General features: G+C 31.0%; 1 protein-coding gene across 1 annotated transcript; it reads left to right on the top strand.

The window, feature by feature from the left end:
* The first annotated feature begins 1,716 nt into the window (after positions 1 to 1,716).
* On the top strand, positions 1,717 to 27,128 carry LOC123708630. The gene is made up of 8 exons (XM_045659435.1): positions 1,717 to 1,743; positions 8,634 to 8,742; positions 16,979 to 17,056; positions 19,099 to 19,134; positions 25,161 to 25,264; positions 25,421 to 25,515; positions 25,732 to 25,837; positions 26,514 to 27,128. Exons 2-8 carry the CDS (start codon positions 8,649 to 8,651, stop codon positions 26,535 to 26,537), a joined length of 537 nt encoding a protein of 178 aa, XP_045515391.1. The 5' UTR covers positions 1,717 to 1,743; positions 8,634 to 8,648; the 3' UTR covers positions 26,538 to 27,128.
* The last annotated feature ends 588 nt before the right edge of the window (positions 27,129 to 27,716 follow it).

Below are 27,716 nucleotides of genomic sequence, written 5' to 3'. Positions count from 1 at the left end.
GCAAGTAAAGATTCACCTATGTGAGAATGAAAATTAGTTTTAAATATTATAATTTAAAATCATTTCCATAAGACATAAAATAAACCTACAAACTTTGTGACCGTTTTGTCATATTACATACTGATGTTGAGATAACACTTATTATATTTATCTTTATAATTAGTAACTTTAGTATCCATACTAAATATTTCATAAAATAATACATGTATATAATTGCACCGTTTCAAGATATTTCTTCACGGTGTTAACACAATTTCACAGACAAATGAAAGCGTTAGTTAAGAGTTATTAGTGTTTTTAATAACACAGTTCTCTAACAATTGTTTAATATCTCATAATACAATTTATGGGGATGAACCTATACGAGAAACGTAAATTCCTAATTTATGCAAATAATTCCACCAAAACTACAGAAACACGCTTATTAAACATGACTGGCACATCAACAACAAAACTGTAGGTTATGTTTACTTTATATGTTGTCTAATCGTCAATAGCTATTCTCTCGTGGCTTTGATTCGTGAGAACGAAATATCGAGCATCAAGTCAATGTATCTTAAACTGTGCGACAAATATATGAAAAATTAGCCTGTATATATAATCAGGATAACATTAATTTCCTGTTTAATATCCACTCCGATGGAGTGAAGACCTCCTCCAAATTCTTATACACGCCACAAGTTTCCAATCCTTCACCGCTTTACCTTTTATTCCTTGCCAGGCTTCTGGGGGTCGTTTCTTTTTTTCTAATATAATATAACTAGTAACTGACTCGAAACAATTAGGTATTTCAACAACCAACGCGTTGTTATAATTTATTACACTTACAAAATGATTCTCATCAACTATAGAAGTCTTTGGACTGCAACAAGTGGCGTTACTACTAAAATATTACCTCTACGAAACCAGGCAATGCGATATTTGTAATATGTTTAAAAATAAATATTTAGTGTTGTATAACTTTTCTATTGATTCGGACTATTAGTCAGGTTCTTCACAATTTCGGACCCTTTCCAAATGTAAGGTGAATTTGTATTGTGTTGTTGTAATGAATTTTATTAATTTATTATAATGTTTTAAGTCCATGCATTAAAATGGCGCTGGACCGGGCACATGATGAGAGATAACAGGTTGAAATGGACCAAAATAATTACATAATGGCAACAACGCGATGGAAAAAGGAAAACAGGAAGACAGAGCAAGAGATGGGCAGACAATATAAAGAGAATATAAGGCCCAATTTGGACAAGAATAGCTAACAACAGAAAAAAATTGAAGCAGCTGGTAGAGGCCTATGTGTCACAGGACACACTGATTACCTAAAACAGGTCATATTATGTATTAGAATGAAGTTTTATTATGTAAATTACATAAGTGTTAATATATTTTACTATGTATCAGCAATAAAGGTTTAATAATAATAATAAGTTCATTTAGTATTTTATAATTTTTCTTTCATGCTTGTTGGGCTACGTAATTTTTATATCACATACGACGTAAGAATGCAGGAGAGAAATATATATATATATATATATATATATATATATATTATCTTAAATATATGAAAAGATATCCTAATAATTCTAATAGGCGATAAAATTCTGCGATTGCGTGAAAAGTTGTAAAGTTCTGAATGAAAAGTTACGTAGGTGACTCGGCGCGTTTCACGTATAAATAGCACGGGGCTGGCACGCCGTGGTTAGATAGCTTTCGGACGCAACCACCGGTGGAACACCCTTACTTGTAAGTAATATTTTCAGTATGTTTTAAATAATCATTTATTTCACGTTGAATGTTTGAAGTCTTGTTACTCTGCGGCGGACATTTCTGATGTTCTAAGGCTAGGCTAGGACTAGGTTCCACAATTTGTTTTTATTTTTAAAAGTAATTATATAAACAACTTTCAATAAAAATATTAATAAACTTTAAATGATATTTTAGATTTATTTTAATTTTATAAAGTCTAACCTTTAAATGATACCTGTTAGACTAAATGTAATATAACTTTTAAAATCTATATAGTAATTTTCAAGTTTATTCTAGCACAATTGTTTCCTTGTTAAAATAAATATAGACGCAATAAATATTAATTAAAAAGTTAAATCGCTGAAGTTTTACGCCTAAACAATTGGGAAAAACTATTTTAATTTCCCTATTTTAACACTGTAAAATGGTTAAAAAACCTTTTTGTTGATTTTGCATTCGGATATTTATACGATTGTAATTTTTATTGTACGATTACTTAATACATACCAGCGATTCCTTAAGTGAGTAACAGTAACGAAGTCGCTACCATTATTGGTAAATATATATTGGATTGAATGCCTGCAATTTAACGTATTATTATATATTTATATATTATTACTATTGATATATTTGGACTTATTCATAAAATAACATTACCGAGTAGTAGCAAAGATTTCTAACAGAAATAATAAAATGAAGTTAATAATAATAAAGCAACCCAAGTCATCAATTTCTTAGAAGATTTCTATTAGAAGGAAAATTCTAATAATCTCTTATTTCGGCCATTAAAATATTGTATGACCGTATTTCGTATTTTAATTAATGAAATAAAATTAACGTCTGTATAGATTACATCTTCCATATATATAAAATTCTCGCAAACAGACTGAGTTTATAATTTTTATGAGTACATAGTTGGCTTTTACGAGGCCCATCCGAGATATTTATTAATTTTTTAATATTAAATATTTTTTCAATTCAAAATCATATACTTATGAGCGTCAAAAACAGAAATGTGTATAAAATGCTTCTAATTTTACATTTTCTGCCAGTTCTCAAATCAAGAGCGTATAACGGAATAGAAGAACTGGCAATAAACTCTATCGATAGTACGACAATAATTTTAATGTCAAAATAACATTGCCGTGTAGTTAGATAGTAAAAGAAAAACTGAAAATTTATTAACAAAAGTTAAAATCATACAATACACACCGACGATGTATATTTCCGAGCCTAATTAATATTTTTTACGCGGCTTTTTGGTAATTAAAACTCTTTTGAAAAACTTATTTCCAATGTTTTCGTGTTTCTATAACATAAAAATTGTGTTCATATGCAATTTTTATTTTGGTATTATAGCATCATAAAATGTCATCTTCTGAATAGAATTTATAAATATATAAATAAGACCTTAAGAAAAACACTTTTTGAACGGATTAAAGCTATGTATTATTATTAAAACTTATATTTAATTAATGATAATACATAGCTTTAATCCGTACAAAAAGTGTTTTTCTTAATGTGTAAAAGCTATTTTAACAAAAGACAATACTATATAAGACCTCTTTAATCATCACATAAGTTTTAATGAACCTCATTTCGAATTTTATAGTAACATTTAATAAGACAGTTATTTTTGTAAGTTTTTCTATAAAATAATGCAAATCAAGGATGACTTATGACTTAAAGAAACTAGTCTTGCTTTAGTTTCCTTCACGTTTGTAGTGCTGTTTGAGCAAAGGCACTCCACTAGAGATACTCCAACCAAACCAAGCCTAAGTGTATAAAGTTCCAACCGCTACCAATAAGATGATGAATTGTATACGTTGATGCGTAGTTTCACATTGCAAATCATAACTTCGGAACAGTTATTTACGATACAATTTTTTTTTGTATGTAGACAACATTTGTAAAAGGGACAAGACGGAAAAAAGCTTAAAGGAAACGTTTAAGTAAGAGGAAATACTGGTAGAATCTTCTTAATTATTCTTAAAATATCATTCATATTACAGTTTTTCTATATTGATTGTCGTAACTTAACCATATCAACATATAAGAAATATAAGCTAAATTAAACAAATTCGGACAGTATAAACCTTGTCACAATAAAACGCTAAAGGATTTTTTCTTCATTAATTCCGTGTTGTCAAAAGACAGGACTAATGAAGTGAAAACTGAATATTAATTAGTAATAGTCTGGCCATAAATGTTGTTACATAAAACCTTTTTCTTTTTTTCAACTTTTTAATTTTTTTAATTTGGAACACGTATGTTATTTTAAAAACTTCTTTTAATTTTGGGCCATATCACATATTTTTTCATGTTCACTATCAAATTACAATATGGAATGGAGCGTTAAAGAAAATAGGATTGCAGTGATTGCCTTGCACAAAGTGGGTATGAGCCGTATGTTCGTATATCGTACTATCAACAGATACAACAACACTTCGTTAGTCGTAAACCAGAAAAGATCGGAGCGGCCGTGTGCTGTTAGAACTACAAAGGCTGTTAATGCTGTTAAAGCCAGAATTCGTCAAAACCCCATTAGAAAGCAAACAATCTTATCGCGAGAAATGAAGCTAGGACTCTGTCGTGTTTTTTAAAACAAGACCTGAAGGTCGGTGCTTATCGTAGATTTACAGGACATGCCTTTAATCAATATTTACAAACAAAGAGAGTGGATCTATCAAAATGCCTTCTATCGCGATATGCAGGTGAAAAGCACAGAAACATCCTCTTTACCGATGATAAAATTTTCACGATTGAAGAATACTACGTTAAGCAAAATGATAAAGTGTACCCTCACAGTTCGCGTGGCCATTTCGCATAGAATATTTTTTGCTAATAATTATATATAATTTATATATAATATTACATTACTTGATTAAACAAATGCATTTTCATTTTGAACTAAAAACGTGCACACGTTAAAATTACCATTAAAAGTTAATCCTGTTACATAAAATATAATTGCTAACTCTGATTGTCATTTGTTTTTAATATACATTATTTTATTCTCAAATATACGTTCTGGAAATAAATGTAATCAGTTTTACGAGCATACGTATATATTACAAGTATATGTTGACTGTAATTATATTTGTTCGATTCAAAAAATACCGCAGAAAAACCACGTCAATTTGTTGGGTGTATTGCGACTGACTACAAATTTTATTTATTTAAACTAATTTCTTTTTATTTAATTCACCCAAGAACAGTTTATAACATTAGCTATTTTGAGGTATTCCCACACGTTATCCCGCAATTTTGAATGCAAATTATACTTAAAATGAGTATGACATCAAAATTTCGATATTATCAATGGGTTAGTCAATCACAATACAAATTATATCAATATTTCTCAATTATCACTTCCCTCAAAATTTGTTCATCAATCAAATTTGTAAATTACAATTTCCGCGGCTAACTCAAGGGATTCCTCAATTAATGTCGATTAAAAAATCAAAGATTTTTTTATTTATTAACTGGTAACTTCATAGTAAAATATAATTTTCTTCATTCGCTAAATTACGGCCCGGAGACAACATGTCAGACAATTAAAATTACAGAAAAATAACAAGCGATGTTCATTTTCAAAATCTACATAAAGAATTTAATAAAATTACATAATTTTATTTTTATTAATGCTATTTAGGGTAATAAAATAGTAAATACTGTATATTTGATTGTTATAATGAATAAATTTATACCATTATGAAATCAATAAATAAAATTTTCCATATATTAAATTTAAATCGTGATGATTTTGTACTTCCTCTAGTAATCTTCAAAGAGTGATCGCGAAGTTTTAGTTTAAAAATAAATAATTAAATAATAATATATTGCAGTAAATACTACAAAGTAAATACATATGTATTCCATACATATTCTTAACGCGCTAAAGTTGGCAGTGGGCACTTCAACTGGAATCCGCATGTGTTACATACCCATACGCTCTATATATATATATATATATATATAATTTGGTGACATTAAATATCATGCAATTTTGATGTAGTTCTCTCAATATCCGTAGACGCGATATCGAAACCATCTAATTGCGCGGTATACAAAATTTCAGTTGAAAGCAAATCCCTAACAAGAGACAAAGTGTGGCACATAACTCTTAATCCTATGTTCAAAAATGACTCTGCTCGTACAGTTAATGAAAAAATAGAAGTTTTAGACAACGAAGTATAGTGCCGAACAAAAAGTTGATCACCTATTTGGCTATAGACAAATATATCAATTTACCAAATGTAAAAATGGCCATCAAAGACGGCTGTGGTCCGTAGAGGTTTGTGATTTATTTGTATGTCGTATGAGTATGAATAAATTATTTGTCAACGCTTTTATTCTTTGTAATTTATGAATGTTCTTTTAAATTAACTATCTCGTGTATTACCCACTTCATAGTTTTCTTTCAAAGCTAGTCTCCAGAGCATGTCATAGCAAAGACATGCAAATCCATTGTTTGGATAAATGCCATTTCTTTGTGCGTACTGTTGAGGTCTAAGTGATAAAAATTTAAAATGGAGCTTAGTTTATATTTTTCTATACAATTCCTAAATGGCAAGAACTATTTATTGTACTAAATTAAAATATACAATGTAATGATCTAACGTACAGCCATTTTCAATTGATTTGTTTTTGATGATAAGATTGATGATGATTTTATTTACATAACGCAACATAACTTTGTCCTTATATTCAATACAATGTTCTAAACAAAAGCTTTTTTGCATTTGCAAGCACATTATGAACATTCTAGTCGTATATATCACCTTTGCCATTTTCATAGACACATTTTTGTTTGTTAATTTTTGATAGTATCATTATTGTTTATGTTTGCTTTTTTTACAATAAATGCCATAACATATCCCTGTGCCCTCAGGCACATATCTCAATATAATGAATTATATTAAGTACATGTTGTACTACACTAGTTTATGTGCTTGCTTATTCAATATAAGAATTTAGCTAAATTCCTGACAAGGAATTTCGTGACAACGACTAAAAATCTAACTCACGGTTCCACCTTAAAACAGATCCAAATTTTTCAATCGTTCTTATCGACTTGTAGGTAGTAGCCCCAAGTAATATAATGGTGACGAATGGCTTTGGTTGCCTTAAAAACTAAACAAAACTGATGATATTAAATGTATGATGTAAATTATATTATCGCAGTTCCCAGTGAATTGCATTAGTATAGGTTAGGTTTTTTTTAGGTCAGTTTAGGTTAGATTAAAGCCAAAAATGTGTGCCTTCTTTAATTCATTACACAAATCATATTTTCTTTATGTTTTAATTAATTTATTTGTGGTTAAAGAGAATGCGCAACCACATTATTGAATGGTACACAATTGCCGAGTGATGATAATAAGCAGAAAAAAAAATTGGAACCGTGATTCGACAAATATACCGTAACAATTATATTGTCTCTATCAGCTCTTAACTTAAAACATTTGCTCAGTTCTCTACGGAGGCTGCGATTAGAAAAGATTTATACGTTTTAAAAACAATAAGATGTCGAGACTACAGGAACTTTGTCAGTAAATGACCACTACATAATTACTTCTTGAACACGATAAAGTGGATGCTTTTAATTTTTACCTAACCCAACTTAATAAATGTAGAGAAGGAACTGGAAATCTAATTGTAGAGTAATTCCATATTTTTTTTACGTTTCAAAACGTTTTGTACACAACTACAACGCCTAGTTACGTAAACTGAAAAGATGTAGGAATTTTTCGGTCTATATTTATTTCACAAAATTGTCTTACGGAATTTGACGAAAAGGAGAATCATGAGCACACCCCACATATACTCCTTCACGGACATATCCTCACTTTTACACAGCACAGTCAAATTAGGTATTACTTAGTGAAATGTATGTGAATATTTTTTATAGTTTTTTTTTCCCTTATGTAAATGTTTGATGCTTTTATTAAATATTATGTATTTCATCTTTGGCTATATTTTAGTGTAATCATTTGATTTCATATTTAACTTTTATGTTTACGAAATAAATGCCTGACTAATAAGTAATTCAAAACTTAGGTTAGTTTTGAAAAAAACATATTTAATATAAGAAAGTGTCCAATAACACTACTTACAACTTACAAATTTTATTACACGTTAAATCTCAATGTAGCAATGCAGAAGGACCAAGTTATTTAATTTTGAAATTCAAATTGAAATATAATAATTTATCAACGATTGCCAACGAAATTATTATCATCAAAATAAACAAACAGAGGTTAAACAATCTTATAATAATATTGTTATTTTTAATCAAAACACACCGTTTATAATCGATTGTTTATTCTGTTTACTAAGTTTAAGGTACTTCATGATTTCTCCAAATTCAAACCTCAATTTTAGATTCGTCAGTTGTTCGTAGAGTTAAAAATACAATATCTTTATTATGTTCTATTAAATTATAAATACTATGAAACTTTTTGAGTTGAGTTTGAGTTGAGAAAAATGAGTCCAATGAAATGTTTAGAACCTATTTTTATAATTATTTGTACATTTAATAAGAAATATACAAATAAATGAAATTAGGCTAAGTGACACAGTTGTTTTGCGCTCCTGCATAGGCCTCCAACGCTGGCCTTTTCCCGCGATATTTTGGTTCGGCTTTAAAAAACTTTCTTTAGCTAATTTTATTTGGATCCGTGCACCTTATATGATCTTTTCTTTGCTACTTTTTTCCTCTTGAAAAATTGAGTAATGTACCTTCTTCACTATTCTTTAAACTCCTTATTATATGCACTGCCAATAGGTTTTTTTAATTTTGCCAAATCATCAGGTTCCTTTTTAAATACCTTACTTTAATAATCGGCATAATCAACAAGCGTAAATAATCGATTTTTTTGTTGCAGGAAACAGAAATAACAATGCAGAAGACAACGAGAGCATACCTGCCCAGCGCGGCCGCCACAGCCTGCCTATCACTCCTGCTTATCATCTGCCTTACTGAAGGAGCTTCAGGTAATGTAACCATCTGAATTATTCTTAACTATTATTGATGCTCACCGATATTTATATTAAATTCATCAATAAAAAATATATTTTATGGATCAGTTGTACTATTTTCTTTTTCAACATAAATAAACGAAGACTTTCGAGTAAAAAAACTACTATAGGGTTTAATTTTCGTACCTGATGGTCTACAACACAGTATAAATCACTTTACTTAGAAACTATAATGTTATGATGACCAAAATCGATACGAAAACATATTACACTTATGGACACCACAGGTTGTCTATGAAATACCTTTTACCCTTGCAATTATTGGTTGTTATTTTAAGTTTTGAGCCAACAATTAACTTATCTATATAAGAATATCGCGGTTGTCCGTTCTCCAAATACATTACATTACATACATACATCTGAACTGTCCAAAATTTTAGGTTGCTTATTGCTTGCTTGTATGCGTTGAATGTTCGACACTTCTTCCTAGGATAGAGTTAATAAGTCGAAAAAGTTTTTCTTGAGAAGCGAATATCAAACTTCTTCATGGATTTTTATTATCCCACAGTGTATAAAATCTTAGCTCATGAATACGTTGGGTTCGGACTTTCGCGTTTGTACTAAATTCTTCAACCCTAAACACCGTGGGCTACATAAGTCATCTCAAATGAATACACTTTGAAAACAAATTAAAAGTATTCACAGAAAACAATGTCTTTTATTAGCACTCAAGTGACATAAAAGTATTCAATTTTGATTTAAGGAAAATAATTGTGAACTTGTTGACTTTTTTTAACTGTAATCTACCTTAGGAATATAAGTATTTCTTGTATAACAATATATATATCTTTACAAAATACACTAAGTTAATATAAATGAAGTAGTGGAAGAGGAAAATTTGAGATATATTTCAATTCAAGAACACTTCCTCGTGTCTTTAAAACCTAACTATGTGAACAAAACTGTTGGCCGGTTGAAAGAAGATTTATATTTGCTTATCGGACCGATATCAAAAATTATTGTACTATTAGAGTGTAAAAATAATTTTCAACCCCTAGTTTTTTATAAATACAAAAAGCCATTAAAAGTTTTACAAATTATAATTTGCTATCATGGGTTTCTAAGATATACTTTAGTACAAAATATATCTTAGAAACAAACGATACATACATTCGACGATGGCAAGCAGCCGGATGGGATGTCGTTGATTCCTTGGAAAATGGGACGGGCCTAAGTATGGGATGCTACTTGTGTGGATACGATATCCCCGTCTCACCCACTTCGGATAAGCAAAAAAGCTGGGGCGGCTGCAGAGCAGGCAGAAAATAATAAACGGCATTCGAGAGTCTTTCCAACTTCTATTTTGTTCCCTGTGGAGTAGAGACTCTTGGGTCGTGGTGTTCAAGAGCACAGGTGCTAATTAAAGATTTAAGTTGGCGCCTGGTAGATAGTCCCGGTGATCCTAGAGCTGGTGCTTACCTGGCTCAACGAATAAGTATGGCAATACAGTCAGGAAATGTTGCCAGCGTTAAAGGTACGCTGCCACAGGGAACAAACTTTTAAAAGTTGTTTTAATTTTATTTTTAATATTTTTTATTGTTACTTTCTAGGTTAAGATTTTAAATACCCACGTTAGTACAATTGAACGTTAATTTTGTTCTAATATAGACGAAACGACAAAAAAATGTCAAAAAAACCTGAGGAAATAGGTAAAAATTAACACATATACATAATCGTAGACATTTTATTTTAATAATGCAACCAAAAATAGTCTTTATAAGCAGCTTATATACTGCAACTGGCTCGATTTTCCTTAAAGGCAATTACGCTCCACCTTAATACTGTTATTATGTTATTAGTATGATAGCTTTATGTTGTGACGAATAATATTATTTTAAAAGGTCTGATTGCGAAAAACAAACATTTTGGTATTTTTATAATATCTTGTTAAGTTGAATTTCTGTAACAGCGACTTGGGATATGGGCTTTGATTTTACTTTCGTGTCATATTATTAATGAAAGTTGGAACATTTTGCTATGCCAGTCTCCACTGTTCGCTTTTCGAATAAAACTGGTTCTTAGGTTTTTCCGTGCAATCCTTTCATAAAAACTCGGAGACTATAATTTAAAAAAATACTAGAAGTGGTCCAGCAGTCTAGGAATTTTGTGCTTAGCAATATATTTAGCGACTCATTTTTTTTAATATGTATAAAATTATAAGTTTATACGTGTATATAATACTATCATTTATCTACGGGTTTTTGACACAATTTCGTTGACAAAACTCCAAATTGTTTTATCTACCTAAATCGACGTTATAAGTCGTTCTCTGTTTTTAAGAAAAAGTACTTCAACCATAATATAAACACGTTTATATGCGTCAAAGAAGATCCAAAGACTTCAATGGAATGAAAACGTATAAATCATACGTCATACTAAATATATTAACTTAGTAATCAAAGTATGACTACGATAGAAAGTAGCCAAACTACCACCCACCAATGGTATTTCAATATAATTGTACGTCTTTTGGCTAACTTATTCTCAATAAAGTAAATTAGTATGGCCCCAATTCACAAAAGAACACATTACATCATAAAAATATTGTATCCTTTTCAAAAGAATGTAGAAGAAGAAATAGATAATTTCTCTTAATACAAAATATTAATATATTAATAGAAAATGTTATATTTTGCTTGTAATACGAAAACGATAGATCCATCCACAGTACGCCCTTAACGATTGTTTTCGTGTACGTGAATACGATAATACGAGTTATAAATTGTTCATACAACCTCGGAGCGCTCTAGTTTCCCATACAAAAATCTATCTCTAATGTTGTTTGGCTAAATTCTTAATTATTTCCTAGTGAATGGTGCAAGTAACTCTCATGCCTGAGATCCCATTAAACACTCCCTCGTACGATGCAAACGTAGTGCGAATAACGGCAAGCCCGTACCCAAAAAATATCGATATGGTCAAACACAGAAGGCTCACCTACATTTATATGGAGCAAACGACACCTGCAGTTAAGAGTTTACCGCCGCCCATGAACCAGGTTTGCAAGTGCGTTGCCAGCTTTTAAGGTTCGCTCTTCTCTTGAAGGTCCTTTAGTCATAACGGTCCGGAAATACCTGGAATTTTAAGATGTTCCAAAAAGAGGTGATGTGTGGCAATAAGTGTCTATTAACTGCTCTGTCGTTAACACCAGTAGTCGACTACCAATTAAAAAAAAAAAACAAGTAACAAATACAGAAATCTAAGGCAAAAACCAAGGATTGTAGTGCCACCTGTGTTTTTTCTTATGATCAATTATACCACGATTTGTGAATGTATTTTTATGATCCACAATTACATTACTGTCTACATAATGAAAGGAAAAAACAATTACAATCTTCGGATAGTTCTTTTAAATCACGTAGTTCCATAACCTGATAACATTATTTTGTACTTTTGACAGATTACCGAATTCAATAAGCACAGACTAACTTTATAACATCTTTGTGAAAATGTTTCTTGATTAGATTATCTTAATATGTACGTGTTCTGATTGTTATCAATTTTTCGGATTGATTTATTTAAAGCGAACTTATATTTAGCATAAAATATTGTTGTTCTGCTGTTATGTCATACAAATATTTCATTAGATCTTATAATTAATAGTTTGATATTTTGTTTATGAGTTTATGAGGAGTTTCATATATCATTAAATATTAATGAAATCACAATGATCTTATTAAACATAATACTAATAATAATCTCATTGAATTATGTTGTAGGAGTGGTTATATTCGCGTAAGATTTAGCCTCATTCTCCAGAAATAGATATTTCATAAACCAAGAGTCGAAACACCATTGAAGGATTATTTATATTTGGAAGATTTTCCTTAATGTTTTAGCATTGACGTCGGTTGAGGAAATGCTAATAAGGCTTACGTCTTAATAGTAACCTTAACTTATTAAACTTTGCTTTATCAAATCGGTTATTTTTGGGACACTCCTTATAACAAAAGTTTAAGATTTCATTGTTTATTATTGTAAAGTTTATTTACCATTGATATATAGCAAGTAGATTGCTATGGCGCGCTTACGAAGTTTACCTAATTGCTAAGAATTTATTGAATGTGTATGTGTGTTTACGTGTATATGTTACAACGACTATGGGAAATTGTTAACCATGACTCGGTATAAGCTGCTTATCATGTATATGTTTAATCTAAACTTACATATGAAATTATAGTTTGGGGGAATTCACTCGAAGTAATAAAGGTATTTAAGACTCAAAGAAAATCAAAAGAAGATAATTGAGTACCTTTATTTAAGAAGCTCAAATTTGTATCACTTCTATACAAGGACCGAATAAGGACAAATTATATATTATCATATTTTATAAATGTCCTTTTAATTAATATTAATTTGATAACGTAATGATATATTTTAATAATGTAATATTTTATCACGTCAAATAATATAAGAATTGCCAATAATGCCATGACTCATACTGTATGTTACTTCAATTTAAAATTCCTTTTAAGACAGATTTGGACGCCATTATGTTTGGTAGAGTATGCGAACTTTAGATTGTACCACCAAAAAAAATTTTGTACCATATTCTTGCAAAGAAATTATTATTAACTAAGGGGTTACTTCGATCCTCTCAGTCAGTCTTTAGATAGTTTGAAGATCCTTCCTTTAAGCACCTTCCTTCTTCGGAAAGTTACAAAGAATGCCTTCATCAGTCGTTCAAGAGTTACTTTAAAGAAAACACTCTTTTACCAGATTGAAGCTAAGTATTATTATAAACTTACAATTATTTTACATAATTTTAAATTTCTCCCGACGTTTCGCGTGCTTTACAGCGTGCGTGCTCAAAGTGACTGAAGACAAAAGTTGTTGAATGTCAAAAAGTATCACAGCTGTAGAGGAAGTTGTATTATCTGTATTTATTTCCCCGGAGTTGGTATCGACTAAAAGATGACGGGTTTTTGCAGAAATGACTCACGGTGTCCTCTATACAACTATACAATTATACTTCTTTAGAGTTGAATAGACAACTATTAGTACGGCGTATTAGCTCGTCGTAAACAATATTTTCAGGACAGATAAACATTCTTTATAAACAATTATATTTCGAGTATCTTTAAACCTCAAAGGCAATTGTGAATTCTTTGAATTGAGTCTCTTCTGATAATAAAATCACATTTATATTCAATAAAACTGCGTTTGAACACTTGGAAACTAAACGGTTGCAATGCACAATCGTTTGAGTTATGGAAATTCAATATCCAACGGAAACTTAACGGCCCACTTATTATTATAATTAAATGAAATTAAAAGCTCGCAGCGCTTCGTTTGTGTTTAGATATAAACTACGTGACTCGAAAAATTCGAAATTTAAAACTGTAGTATTTTCTAATCTTTTCTTGTAGTCAATTGTCAATATTCATTTACTTTTTGAATGATCTTCTATACTATTTGATAGTATACTTTTTGATTTGAACCTTCTTGAACTTTTAGTTATTTAGCCGAATCTATAAAACTGTTAGTAAATATTTGAGGCTATATTTTATGTCGGCATTAAAACCTTAATATGATTGGTGCTCGTTCGTTTTACGATCGGACAAACATTTCTCCAACGGTAATTAATTGTATGGCGCAGACTTAATCCTTGATTTTTATTAAACGAATGTGTAATTTTATTTAAATTGAAATATCTAAGAACAAATAAAAATCCGTTTATATTATGGACTTTATTTTAATCAATTATGAAGCATTTGTTTAACACCTCGCTAAGTACATTAAAAGAGGTAACTTAAATGTAGGATGGCGAAGGTCCTTGTCGCTGACAAGACTTCCAGGTACCATTGTAAGGTAAAAAAATTCGTTAGTTGATAGTACATTTTTTCCAGGTTCCAGTTCCAGAGAAACATAATTGGTTTAGGCTAGGCTTGTGCTGTAAAAAATAAACAATCGCAAATGTCCCATGGCCCATTGTTTATTCGAAACTAGTTTGCTACTAGCTTGATTAACTTAAAAGTACAATCAATGGTGAAACGTTGTGAACTTCGTTTTAATCACATATTACTAGTATTTACATGAGTGTTGGGGCAGGTCTGCACGCGTACACAGAGTAACGCATAATTGTAACACAGAGACAAATTAAAAAAGTAAAACAATATAATCTCTCTTAAATCGGTAGTCTTAGCATCGTGGTCAGAAAGGAAACATCTGCAGTTTCTATCCAGCGCTTCTATTATAACAGTGTATAGTTTTGTTGTTTGGCGATGAGTCTTACACTTGATCAGCCATGAGATCTTTTGCTTTCTGTGTTACCAACAACGATCAGTTTGTCCATGTTCTCATCGCCTCTTAGCATTGTATGGCCGAAATATGTTATAATTAGTTGTCGGCATATGGTAGACAGGCGGAGTTTGGTCAGGATCGATGTATTGGTGCGCTTCGCAGTCCACGGTATTGTTAATTTGCCTCCAATAAAACAATATTATGCCAATATACAATTTGCTGGACTTCAAAATTTCATGCAGGATTCGGTAGGCTTACGTTCCTCAAGTTTTATCATATTTATCTATCAGTAACCCATTTACAAGAGCAGTGTTGAAGCGATGAGGCGTGAGCGTCAAATCACGGGACCAGTGAACTTTAATATCTATTTATTTATGGCACAGATCAGTGAAGAAAAATAAATAGATACAGATATTTTAGACCTAAAGAAACGCCACTATTATTCCATTCTTGCGTATATATGTCACACCAATTTACGCCACAATAATTTTGTTAAATTTAAATACAATACAAATTCCACAATAAAATGACATTTAAACAAAACCATAAAGTTATTTCTCGACACGACAATTCCCGCCATGTAATCGGCTTTCAAATAAGCCAATTCCTCGTTCCACTCAATAAACGTTTAAAAAGATATTAAACTGCTTGACGTCTGCTCCAGAGCTCGTTCCGTTGTTTCAACTTATTTATCTAGAATAATCTATTTCTAATAATGCCGAGTGACATTTGAAAGAATATTTACTGTCTATGTTATTTCAACTTAACTTTTTATACCTTCAAGATATGAATAAACTTAATATATAATTAAAGGAAAAATTTTACAAATGACTACGCGGTATGGTCAAAAGACAGCCTGCACCATGGGATAAAAAAAATTAAACCTTCAGTGTAAATATAATTTTACAGAAAGTTGATAGAATGTTGCAGTTATAATAAAAGTGAAACTAATTGTTAATTATTTAAATATAGTTATAATCTAGATTAGCATTGCGATGGTGAAGGAATTTTTAAATAGTTTTATTAGAAATATAAAAATATTTCCTTTGTATAATATTATTATAAATTCATTATATTACAATACTTACATTAAGTTTACAACTTACTTAAAGATGCAAAAATCACAGCTTAATAGTTAACCCAAAATGTTTAGTATAATATAAAGTAAATGAATGTTATACACACGACTCAATGTAGTAGAAAATTTTCTATCATTAAACAAAATCAAGCTGTACATTGACACAAAATTAAAGAACAATTAGCAGCTGTATTTTGGAATATAAGATACAGGTTATTCCAAGTAATTAAATTTGTATCGATAGACATCCCATATACTTATCGGCAAAGAAGACAGCGGGTGTAGGCCGAGAGAAAAAGCCGGCGTAAAAAACTCTCGGTACTATTTTAAAATATGAAATCATCATACAAAATTATTACGGCAAACATATATAGAAGAAACCAGAAAGGAGGGAGATACGGTCCGCAATAAAACGAAATATACACTCACGTAAATATACACGAGCGTTAAATTTAACTTCAAACCTTCACATAGCCGTTAACACTAATCATATACATATATATATATATATTTAAAATCGGAACCGGAGCGAGTCTTTACAACAGCCTCCCGAGAAACGGGAAAAACCAGCAGACCCATTTCGAAGATTTTTTGGTAGATGGACTCTAATGTAATAACACTATTATACGTGGTATATTTTACTTTTTATGTTTTCAATATTATTAATTTTCACAAGTTAGTGACATTAATGAGAATAAAGTTTTTAGAATCTAATCTTCTTTGGAACAATGGGGGTTCACGGTTTGCACCTAAAAAGGTTTAAATCAATGGTGATATTCCTATACAACGTTGCAAATGACGTACATATTCCTTCTAACATAAGACCTTGATCTGCATTGGGTGATATTATTTAATAATTTTGATCCACAGAGCAAAGAATTATCAGTAGAGGTAGCAAGTCTTCAAATCTGTTCCAAAAAGTCAACGGATGGAGAAGCCAGCGCGGAGGTATGTTGCGATAACTGTGCTGAATTTAACTTGGCTCATTTGTTATTTAATAGATGTTGTTTATTAAAAATTGTTATTCAATTATTTTTACGTCGATTTTTATGTTGTAGCATGCGTTTTTTACAGACCTAATTTTTATCATTATTTCATTGCTAATTACGAACTTATTATTATTACTTCAGAGCCAGAGACAGCACAGTAATTGCATGGGCTTATTGCACAGTAGAATGCTACCTCTATTGATTAATTACACTGCATTTGAAATTTTCGCATGTAAGTATTATCATGCAACGATCAGGCAATTAGAAATATGCATGCGTTTGCATTTTTATTAAATAGTGTAATGTTTTCATGGAAACTGGTAGCCTTGCTTTCACCTGTTTCTGGGAAAATTTAATAAGCTCTCAGAGTTTTCATCGAAGTACATTGTCAAGGTTAATTCCTCGTTAATAATGCAAGAAAGCACATTTAACACCAACCGTTATGAGGAATGAAAGTACTTATCACGTATTAAATTGTTAGTCACTGATGCATACTTTTTCTATATATTTTAAAAATACGGTACAAATTTATGTATATTCCCGACGTCCATGTATTCAAAGTAATTTATGTAATGAATATGCTATTGGAGGCCGGAATATTACTTACCAATGTTACCAACCTTCAAAATCTGAGGCTTTACTACTAATATTTAAGAGATTTGAAGAAATAACATCGATTTCTCTAAAAAGAAATTGTCTGAGTTGTCTTCATCATCAGATACTTCCAAGGATGTAGTTTTTGAAAACAGGTCTTTGAACTCAGCTTAAATATTTTACTGTTAATGTGTAGGTTCCTATTATTATATTATGAAAAAGTCTGGCTTCAAATGAAGTCATTACCTCCTTGTCTTGAATACAATGGAGTTCGAATACCAACACGAATCTTTGATGAATTCACGTAATTATTGATCACAAATTTAACAGTAAAGCTTTAGGTTGCTTAAACCCTTAATTTTTTTTACTGAACCGTCACATTTTTTATGTACGAAACATTATCACTAAGTAACATTATTTGTAAAGAATCTTACGAGTAATGTTTCCCTTTTAAAGAACCTTTAAGGCAACCATCTAAGGTTGCAATCGGGCAAGTTAGTGCCTTATTAGATCGTAGCCACTCCCGTAATACACGTGATGCGTTTATGGGCTAATATGAACGGAGTGCATCATAATATTCACATACTCAGTATATAATAGTAGTATAATAGATATGCTTTTATAACAAGTAATGTATAACATTTTAAAGATTTTATTCCTCTCAGGGGCTGACGTAATGTTTAATTTACAGCGCTTTCATTCTTTACAATCGGTGCGATTATATATATATATATATATATATATATATATATATTTACAGGAAAACATTCTATATCGTTCACAGGTCGATCAGTCAGTCAGTGAGTGCTAGGACAGTTTGTGAAAGAGTACAAAAACAATCCTACAATATTTAAACTACTTAAATTAAAACAGAAAATGTATCTACTGTACTGTCTAGAAATTATATTCACAACACATTGGTGGCAATTGTTAGGATTTCTAAAGGTTGCATTTAAGTTAGCTTTTTAAGTGAATATTCCAATGCATTTCTTGTCGACCAATAGAATAATAATCAATGGCGCTACAACCTTTTTAGCCTTTTTTGGTGCACAGCCGGCGATCGAACCTACGACCTCAGGGATAAGAGTCGCACGCTAAAGCCACTAGGCCAACACTTATCTATGCGACTAATAGAATACAGCAGTAAAAAGAACAATCTCACTGGGTCAGGGTGAATTTAAAACAAAATAACAGAAAATATTTCAGGCACATTCGTCCGTCCTTGAGATTCTTGCAACAAAATGTCTCATAACAAAAACATTTAAATTATCAATTCTATTATACTGTATGTATATATTTATATTTATTATAAATTTCCCTAAAGACTTCTGAAAAATATATTTGTCTTATACTCGTATAAGTTATTATGTCTACAAGAATGTAATACATTTTAATTTTTAATTTCAGGGTCCTGCTTGAGCTACGGACATTCATGTTGGGGAGGTAAGTACATATACTAGTCTATAACTGTATGGCTGGCACCATGCCATTTTTTTTATAATTTTATTATTTTTCATAATATACATTTTTGTTATAATATTTTATTATTATAACAAAAATGTTTATAATTTGGCAGGTACAAAGTGATGAAATAGATTTTTAAACGGTTAAATGGTGTCTAAAATCATCAATCAGACATCGTATTTTAGAAACAGAAGGTCCACGGGTCCTGCTTATAAAGAAAATTGGCGATTCGCGAATAAGGGTTGTAGAATTGTTATTATTAACGTATTGCATATATATGGCCTAGTGGCATCAGCGTGCGACTCTCATCCATGAGGCCGTAGGTTCTATCCCTGGCTGTACACCAATAGGCTTTCTTTCTATGTGCGCATTTAACATTCCCTCGAACGGTGAAGGAAAACACCGTGAGGAAACCGGCTTGCCTTAGACCCAAAAGTCGACGGCGTGTAAACAGGAGGCTGATTACGTACTAGCCTATTAGATTGGCAAAAGATCATGAAGCAAATATAGAAATCTAAACTCTAAAAAGGTTTTACCGCCACTGATTTATCTTTTATTTTAAGCACACATAAAGTAGCGTTATACGTCACAGATAACACTTAATAATTGTCATTATGAAATTGCAAGTAATCATTGTCATATTAAGCTAGTTAGATAGATCGTATAGAGTTATCAAAGATCGCTTATCGATGATGAGCTGCCTGTAAATCCTTACGTCAGTGACACTTGCGCATTCCCATACTCATTGTAGGAGGAATCCTGATTGGGCGCAGCGTAAATATATATGTTGTGTATCTATATTATACATGTGATCTTTCGTATTACACGTAGTATCACTATATATAACTGTATACAGTTATACTAGGTTATATATAACTAGCAATAACATAGTTTTTTCCGAGGCTTGATTTTTCACATAACACCAAAATATTGTTATTCTTAATATTGTCTTACTGTTTACATTAAAGTTTCGGCGTCTAGGGTACAATTTTTTATGTGTTTATTAACGATTTAGATGTTTTATCTACAAAATATATTAAGAAGTAAAAACATTCAAACGTCAAGTTTACGATGCTGGTTTGGAAAATATTAATATGTATCTAAATTTAAAAAAGTATTTACTAAAGTTAAAAGCCCAAATATAATCAGTGTGTTTGAATGATTCTATGGAAATGTATAGTTTTTTTCGATTTGGTTTAACTTTTCAAATGAACATAAGCAACTTGTACAAAAGCGATGATTACTTAGTTCTCGTTTCCAACCTTTTTCGATTGTTTTCGTTTCTCCCACGTTCAAATCTCCAATGCATTGTTAAGCAACTCGCTTGCAATTATAAATTCAATCAAATAGATGTGTTATATGAAGTAGCTTCAGATAAACATAGTTTTTGTAGCTATTTCATTAATCTTTATACTGCATATACGGTGTTCGTGTCTCTTTAAACCTTAAACGTTCCAATAATCTTGTTCAAATCAGCATGTCTATTGACCGTCTATCTTGTCTTTACCATAACAATTGTGATTGCTTCCTACAAATTTTGTACATACACACAGATTTCCCTGATTTTTTACTACCACACACAGTGACGAAAGTGACTTTCAATGCAAGATTTTTGGACCTTATGTGCATACGTTTAGAGCGACGACATTATTATGTTACAAATGGTATCATCAAGCTATTATTCCACAACTGCTATGATATAGTACGGCTAATTAAGAGGAAATACCATTGTGTGTACAATGCTTGAAACCGGAACTAACAACTACTACACGATCCTTATCATTAACCAAATTCTAAAGCAAATCTATTATGAAGATAGTATTATTTTCTGATTTAATAAAAAGTTGGTTTAGTTAGTTTTCCTGTGATTTTTTGTGATCTTTTCTGGTAGGTTAGGCTTATGTGTGTGTGTACTCACGCCATCGTATGTAAGGCATGGCGATTTCTGACTGATATCACATATCAGTTAGTGGTGCACAGAGAAACGTTGATAAGTTTTAACAGCCGGGATTCGAACCTTGCTTCAGCAATGCGCTCAGATCAGTAATCACATGGATGAGAGTTTTACGCTGAAGATTTTAACCCTACTTTTATATATTTAATAACATAATCTTAAAGAAAGTCTTCCGGTACGCCTGACTTTTCGTCATAAACTCAAAAACAACTAAGATTTTCAGTTATTACCAACAAATTAAGAAATTCATGAGGATGGTTTAAGTATATAACTTGCTAAGGTTTTGTGTAAATTGGTTGGAATATAAAGATAACGGGCTCGCTAGTTACGAAAAAAATTTGAGAGATAATAAATCCGGAAATTGGATTTATCAAATAATTTTTGGAGCTTCACGACTGGCTACTGTGGTTAATTACTTTCCGTGATACAAATGCTAATATAGCATGTTAATAGGTTATTGTGTATTTAATTGTCATCCTAATTCTCTATATTTTTGCCTGTAAATCAAAAACGTAAAATGTACTATAGTGCTGAAAAAGTTTGTCTCGGGCCAAGCCTTGGTTTAATAGGTAAGTCCCAAGGTCGTATTTTAAAATCACGGCTGTGTTTCATACATGGAATTTCCTATATGTACAGATGTATAGTTGCATCATACTTACTAATACAACTACCTGCCTACTTGCCCAAGATGAAATAATGGATTGATATATCTTATTCCAAAACTGTGTATTGTATAGATACTGATGTGTGTCAAGTTTATGTAAGATTATCTAAGACAAGAAAATTCATATCACAGAACAAAATAATAACTAACATGGGAACACAATAAATATATATTTGTACATCTGATATATATACTGAGTACTTCCTGAGAAGCTACGAAGATTATGTATGGAATGAATTTTTTCTACTTAATATATTTCAAAACATTTCTGTTACATTTATGTATGAATTTCATATTCTTGAATGAAACTATAATCTTATGTCGGTAGGTAAAGGGTTATATTTTCAAACAAAAGGGACCTAACGCTACGGCATATTTCTAAAATATATACATTTTAACATCTAAATCATGCTGCATACGTATAATTTATTTTTACAATTTTCATAACCTACAAAGTATACCTACAAATAATAAAGAAATATTAAAATGAAAATTAAAACAAATTTAAAAAGTTTGGTGTTGACTGTGTTGTATTGCAGATTACATTGTAAGTGATTTTACCTCCTGAAACACAATCAAATTTAATGTACGATAAACTATCGTACATTCTGAATGTTATATGATCAATGTTTCTCAATTATTATGTTTGGAGGCAGTTTCCAAAAATCTCAGGTATATGAATTCAAGAGCGATATGTTTCTTTATATATAAATGAATGTGAATTCAATACAAATGCAATCATGTCCAACTTAACTTTAAATTTTCTATACAAATGGACGTTTTCGGTCATTGCATGGATATGCGGGTAGTTTAATAACCATTCACAAGCCTACCTTCACTTTCTCGCAAAGTTTCGGTGTAGTTGATTTGACGTCTCACAGTCTTAAGAAAAGACCGTTGTTGGCCATATCAACCTTTGGCGATCACATTCATGATGACAACATTTTACTAAAGTGCTATGTCGAAGGGAACAGTGCATGAAGTGTTGGTTCAAGGTGAGTCAATGAGTTTCTATTCATACCAGTGCCCTAAAGTGACCAACTTTTTTTCCGGATTGGAATAACACTCACTTTCCCTATGACTTAAAATGTATTTTGGCCTCTGAAAGAAGAAACTTCTACCGCTCCCTGTGATACGCCGTTTGCTGGCTTACAGCTGCCAGAATTACTGATTTCTTTTTAATTCTATTTATATATAGTTTCCTTAACAATAATATCACGAAGATAACTGAATAATCTTTAATGTATATTCGAAGACAAATAACAACAAATTATACCCTGTACATATTTTTTTGTTTTTTAAATTTTAAATAACAAGCAAAGCCCATAAAGGACAGTCATCGCAGCCCATGGACACCCATTTTTACTGGGTACGTTGCGAGCTTTGAGTGAGGAGAAGGTACACTTTAACTTTAAATACTTGGAGGTCGTATCTGTCGGGGAAAACCATATGTAACATATATATATGGCAAAATATATTTTTTTTCGTGCATATATAATTAATTTGAAATAAATATGTCATCCAAAAATATAACATTTTATTTTTAGAATGATTAATGTGATATTTAACAAAATGACGGAGGTTTAAACTCATCAGTAACACGGTGCTCCCGCTTAAACATGGCGTATGAATATTAATACTGAGCCTAATGAATTAAAAACAGCCTGTAATCCTATTATAAAACCGGTTGAGTCGTTTCTAATGACACTGTGTATGCAAGAATTTTAACAAACATGGTTTCCATGGTAACAATTACGATGCTACTGTCACCTTGCCATACGGATCAAGATGTTGCTTATGAATGACGGCCGGTTAGAACAGAAAATAATATGACTGGCATTGTGCCCCGAAACCAGTAAAACCTTCTCTTTTTCTTTTCACTCCAGACCATCGTTGGGTGCAAGGCAATCACAAAGTTCTAGGTTTGTCAGAACATAAACTTATTCATTAATACATTAGTAAGCCATAATGTTTACTAAGTATAATACAGTCAAATCTTCGTTAAATACTTGTGTAAAAATCTAAGTTTTATTCGTAGCAAGGTCGCTCGGATTTTTTAAATTATGCATTTGGAAATCCGAGTGTGAAGAATGTTTTTCACACAATAATAAAACAAAATGGCTTCCGTTAACGGCAAATGACTGAACTTCTGGAAATGACTGAGATTCTTTTTAGCGCTGTGGAACAACTCTGCTCCTCAGCATAATGCTGAGCCAGGGCCAATTACAACCACAGTACACACGCATTACACAATTAAACCTTTTTCTTTAAAAACAAATTGTTATATCTCTATTATTATTATTTTGTTAATTATTTTTATTTTATGTGTTTCTGTGTGTGTTTTGTTAGTAATAAATGTTATGTCTATGTCTAAAAATCAGAATGAAGCATGCGTGATTGCGGAACGCATTTTAACAGATGTTAAAATGCGAGTCATAAACTCCCATTTGTTAAAAATGGAATACGTTTTAGATATACAGGAATCGTATGATAATTGATAAACTCTCTGACTGCAATTATTACGTATGGACTTCGAAATGCGTGAGTGTTAGTCATAGTTATATTAAAAAAAATTACTTTGAAGTTGCAAGCTACGGGTCATGCTACGGCGTAGCTGATTGTAGCATGACAAAGAGGTTTTTTCAAATAGCTTAGCGGTAGATGTACTAATTAAATAGTAGATACATTAATATTATTATTCTAAAGTTTCCGTCACCGTCACGTACATATTTAGTCCTGAAAGATCGATGTATTTATGTAGCTCACACATGAAATTCAGTAAAAAAAATGTTCGTTAATTTTTTTTAGAAAACAAATTTACTATAAATTAAATGAATACACAAAAAAATAGAATATGTTTATTATGGAATATAGGATACAGGTATCACTCATTCCATTAATAATGTTAGAAACAAAGTAGTTGTTTCCGTGTGTTTGATGCAAAAGCAAAACACTAATCCCATCCTTTGAAGACCCTTCTACGGTATTTTTATATGCTGAGTGCATATACACCTTTAGAGCAAAAGCGAATGTGTCGAAGTGTAGTTTATAGTTTTCTATATATTAAAAATATTGTTTGAACTTTGTACAATAAAGCTTTTCCAAACCTTATTTAAACTATTAATTGCTTCATTCTAATACCAATCGAAAATATAAGGGGATTATCTTTTTAATGCGGAAATTGTTGTTTGATCTAAATTATATTTTAAAACGGCTACCGGCGCGGCTTTGTACTTGTGTATTCTATATAATTATCTTTGACTTTGACGAAGATGGCTCATTTAAGTTAATATTGGCTTAACACTTCCAAAAAATGTACTATGGTATAAATAATTAATAAACATATTATAAGCGACAAAGTACTTACGACTTAATTTCTATTTTCAGCTCACGGCAAGCGATCTGGAAAGCCAGCAGTGACAGCCCCAGCAACACCCCCAGATTGGTACATCACGAAAATGCTTCGGCAAATTGCTGCAACTAATGATATGGTAGGTTATTTCGGTTATCTATACCTTATTAAACAAAAAATATAAACAAGGATAACATACAATGTCCTGAGACCCATGTGTACCAATCATTATTGTTGTATATGCGCTATAAATATATGAACTTACCAAAACTATAATTTTATTTTTAATTTACAGAACCACGACCAAAACTCCGAAATTAAAAAAGAAGATTCAACTGACATCTATCGAGTGTTTTTTGAAAATAATGCACCGAATGCCCACCGCCTCGAGTAGGTTATTCGAATTTTTGTGCTATCGTAGTTCGTAGTGTGATACACAGATGGCGCTAAAGACAAAATAAACTTATTTCTCCATCTATGTAGTTGGAGATAAGATAAATATTAGATTAATATATGTACTATAAAGCTTTCATTGAAATGCTATTATTATTAGACATACAACAATAATTCTACAAAAGCGCTAAATTTTTTTAACTATACTTTCAGAAGGGATAGCGAAGAAGCACCACTTGATTTTGCATCAAAGTTACCGGAAGCCAAACCAATGTTGGATGACGATTTACTATCGAAGCTAAAACTATGGCACTTAATGGTATGAATATATTATTATGAGCAAAAGATTTTATGCCTCTTCAGGGCGTGCTAAACGCGATACTGTTATTGTTTCACCAGATTGATAATTTTACCTGTATTACCGTGATGTCCTAAGCATAAAGCATTTTTGTTTGCAGTCTTCCTGTTATTTCCTTATACCTTAGACCTAATACTATTAAAACTTCTTTAAGACATGAACTTATCGAGCTTATATAGGGTGTTTCAGTACAGTGCACTTTTTTTAAAATCGGAATATCTTTTTTGCATGCAAGTGGCAACTCTGAAATTTGACAGCTGTCACCTCTGTTTATTCCGATTATTAAAAATCCGTTTTTCGAAAGAACAACGCGTTATAATTGTGAAAACTCATTACACAAATGGGGAAAGCTCACAAAATTTGACAACAATACAAAAAAAATATCACAACTCCGGCATAAAATACTTGTTTTTATTTTAAAAACGAAAAAATACACTCTTACTGAGACACTTTAAAAGCTTACTGACTCACGAGCTTTCTGAATTTATTTATTTTTATTTAATACAGGTTTTGCCTGATTCCTAATAAAAATTCATATCATATAGAGAGAGATATACATCATAATTCATTCATATAGAACAAAATTCATACATACTGTATATAAATGAAAATAACTTTTAATGTATTTGTTTTTCAGCGAGTGGCTTCAGAAGAAAATTAAACAAAACGACTGACACGCCCTTACACATTTTATTTAATACTCTAGTATTAACTTCGATAACTGTCAATTGTAAGGCTGGGTTGCAATTGACTTTTTGAATTATATATGGCCTAAGTCAGTGTGCCACTCATAAATGAACGTGCAAATTGTACCTGTCTATGACAAATTTCAAAGTAGGTGTAAAGTAGGTCGTTTTTATGTGGATGCGGCAGATTCTTACAAACAATATCTGTATTTAAATTTATGAATAACATAAATGTTAGTATAGCATTGCTATCAGCTGCAAGTCAAACATTTTTTATTGGCAAATCAAATAAACTACAGAATAGTTTTGAACTAATTAGACTTTTATGTTATTAAATTATGATGACATTGACAGCTGGTATCAGCACAATTGCTCCGACATATTCACGAAAAACGTTCACTTTCAAACGGAACTAGATAGGGTAGAGTTTTCCAATCTTTTTTGCTACCCACCAAAATTCTAATGAATGCAACAATTAGAATTTTTATGATTAAAAAATGTAATTGTTTACTACGGAACTTGATGTATTTTAGGAAGAAATTAATATGAAATTCTTAACGAAAGTAAATAAATTTTCTAGACATATAATGAAAACCTGAAACTTGAATTCCAAATAACTTTAATAATTTATCAAACCCCTTAACAATCACATTGAATAGAGGGGCTATGGGAAACACTGAGATCTACTATCTAGTTCCAAATACGCCCACAGAGCGCTGTACAAGGTTTCCATACAGAAAGTTATCATTCGTAGTCGTATCGTTTATGGGTTTCATACTTTGAGTTCATCATTATAATATAATTATTCTCTAATTCCACCACATCATATTTCATATATATTCTATAATTAATCAATGCCATTTTAATTCGCGATTATATTATACGTTTATTAGGAAATTTGTATATATATACATATTTTTAAAGGAAGACTAAGATAATGAAAACCTGCCGCATTCTTCTATATATATAGTATCGATTTTATATGTATTAGTCTCCTAAAAAAATAAGACTACAAACACGTATCTCTTTTCCTTTTCCGACAATTTAAATAATAATTCTAAGATGTGGTTAAAAAGTTACTGTTGGTGTTTAGTAAATCTGTAAAATAAAAGCAATTCACACATACCCTGGAATTTCATTTTAGTAGAGCGTTT

The sequence above is a fragment of the Pieris brassicae genome, chromosome 4 (assembly GCF_905147105.1).
Source record: "Pieris brassicae chromosome 4, ilPieBrab1.1, whole genome shotgun sequence".
Lineage (NCBI taxonomy): Eukaryota > Metazoa > Arthropoda > Insecta > Lepidoptera > Pieridae > Pieris > Pieris brassicae.
The sequence above is the reverse complement of the archived record's forward strand: the minus strand, read 5'-3'. Positions and strand labels throughout refer to the sequence as shown.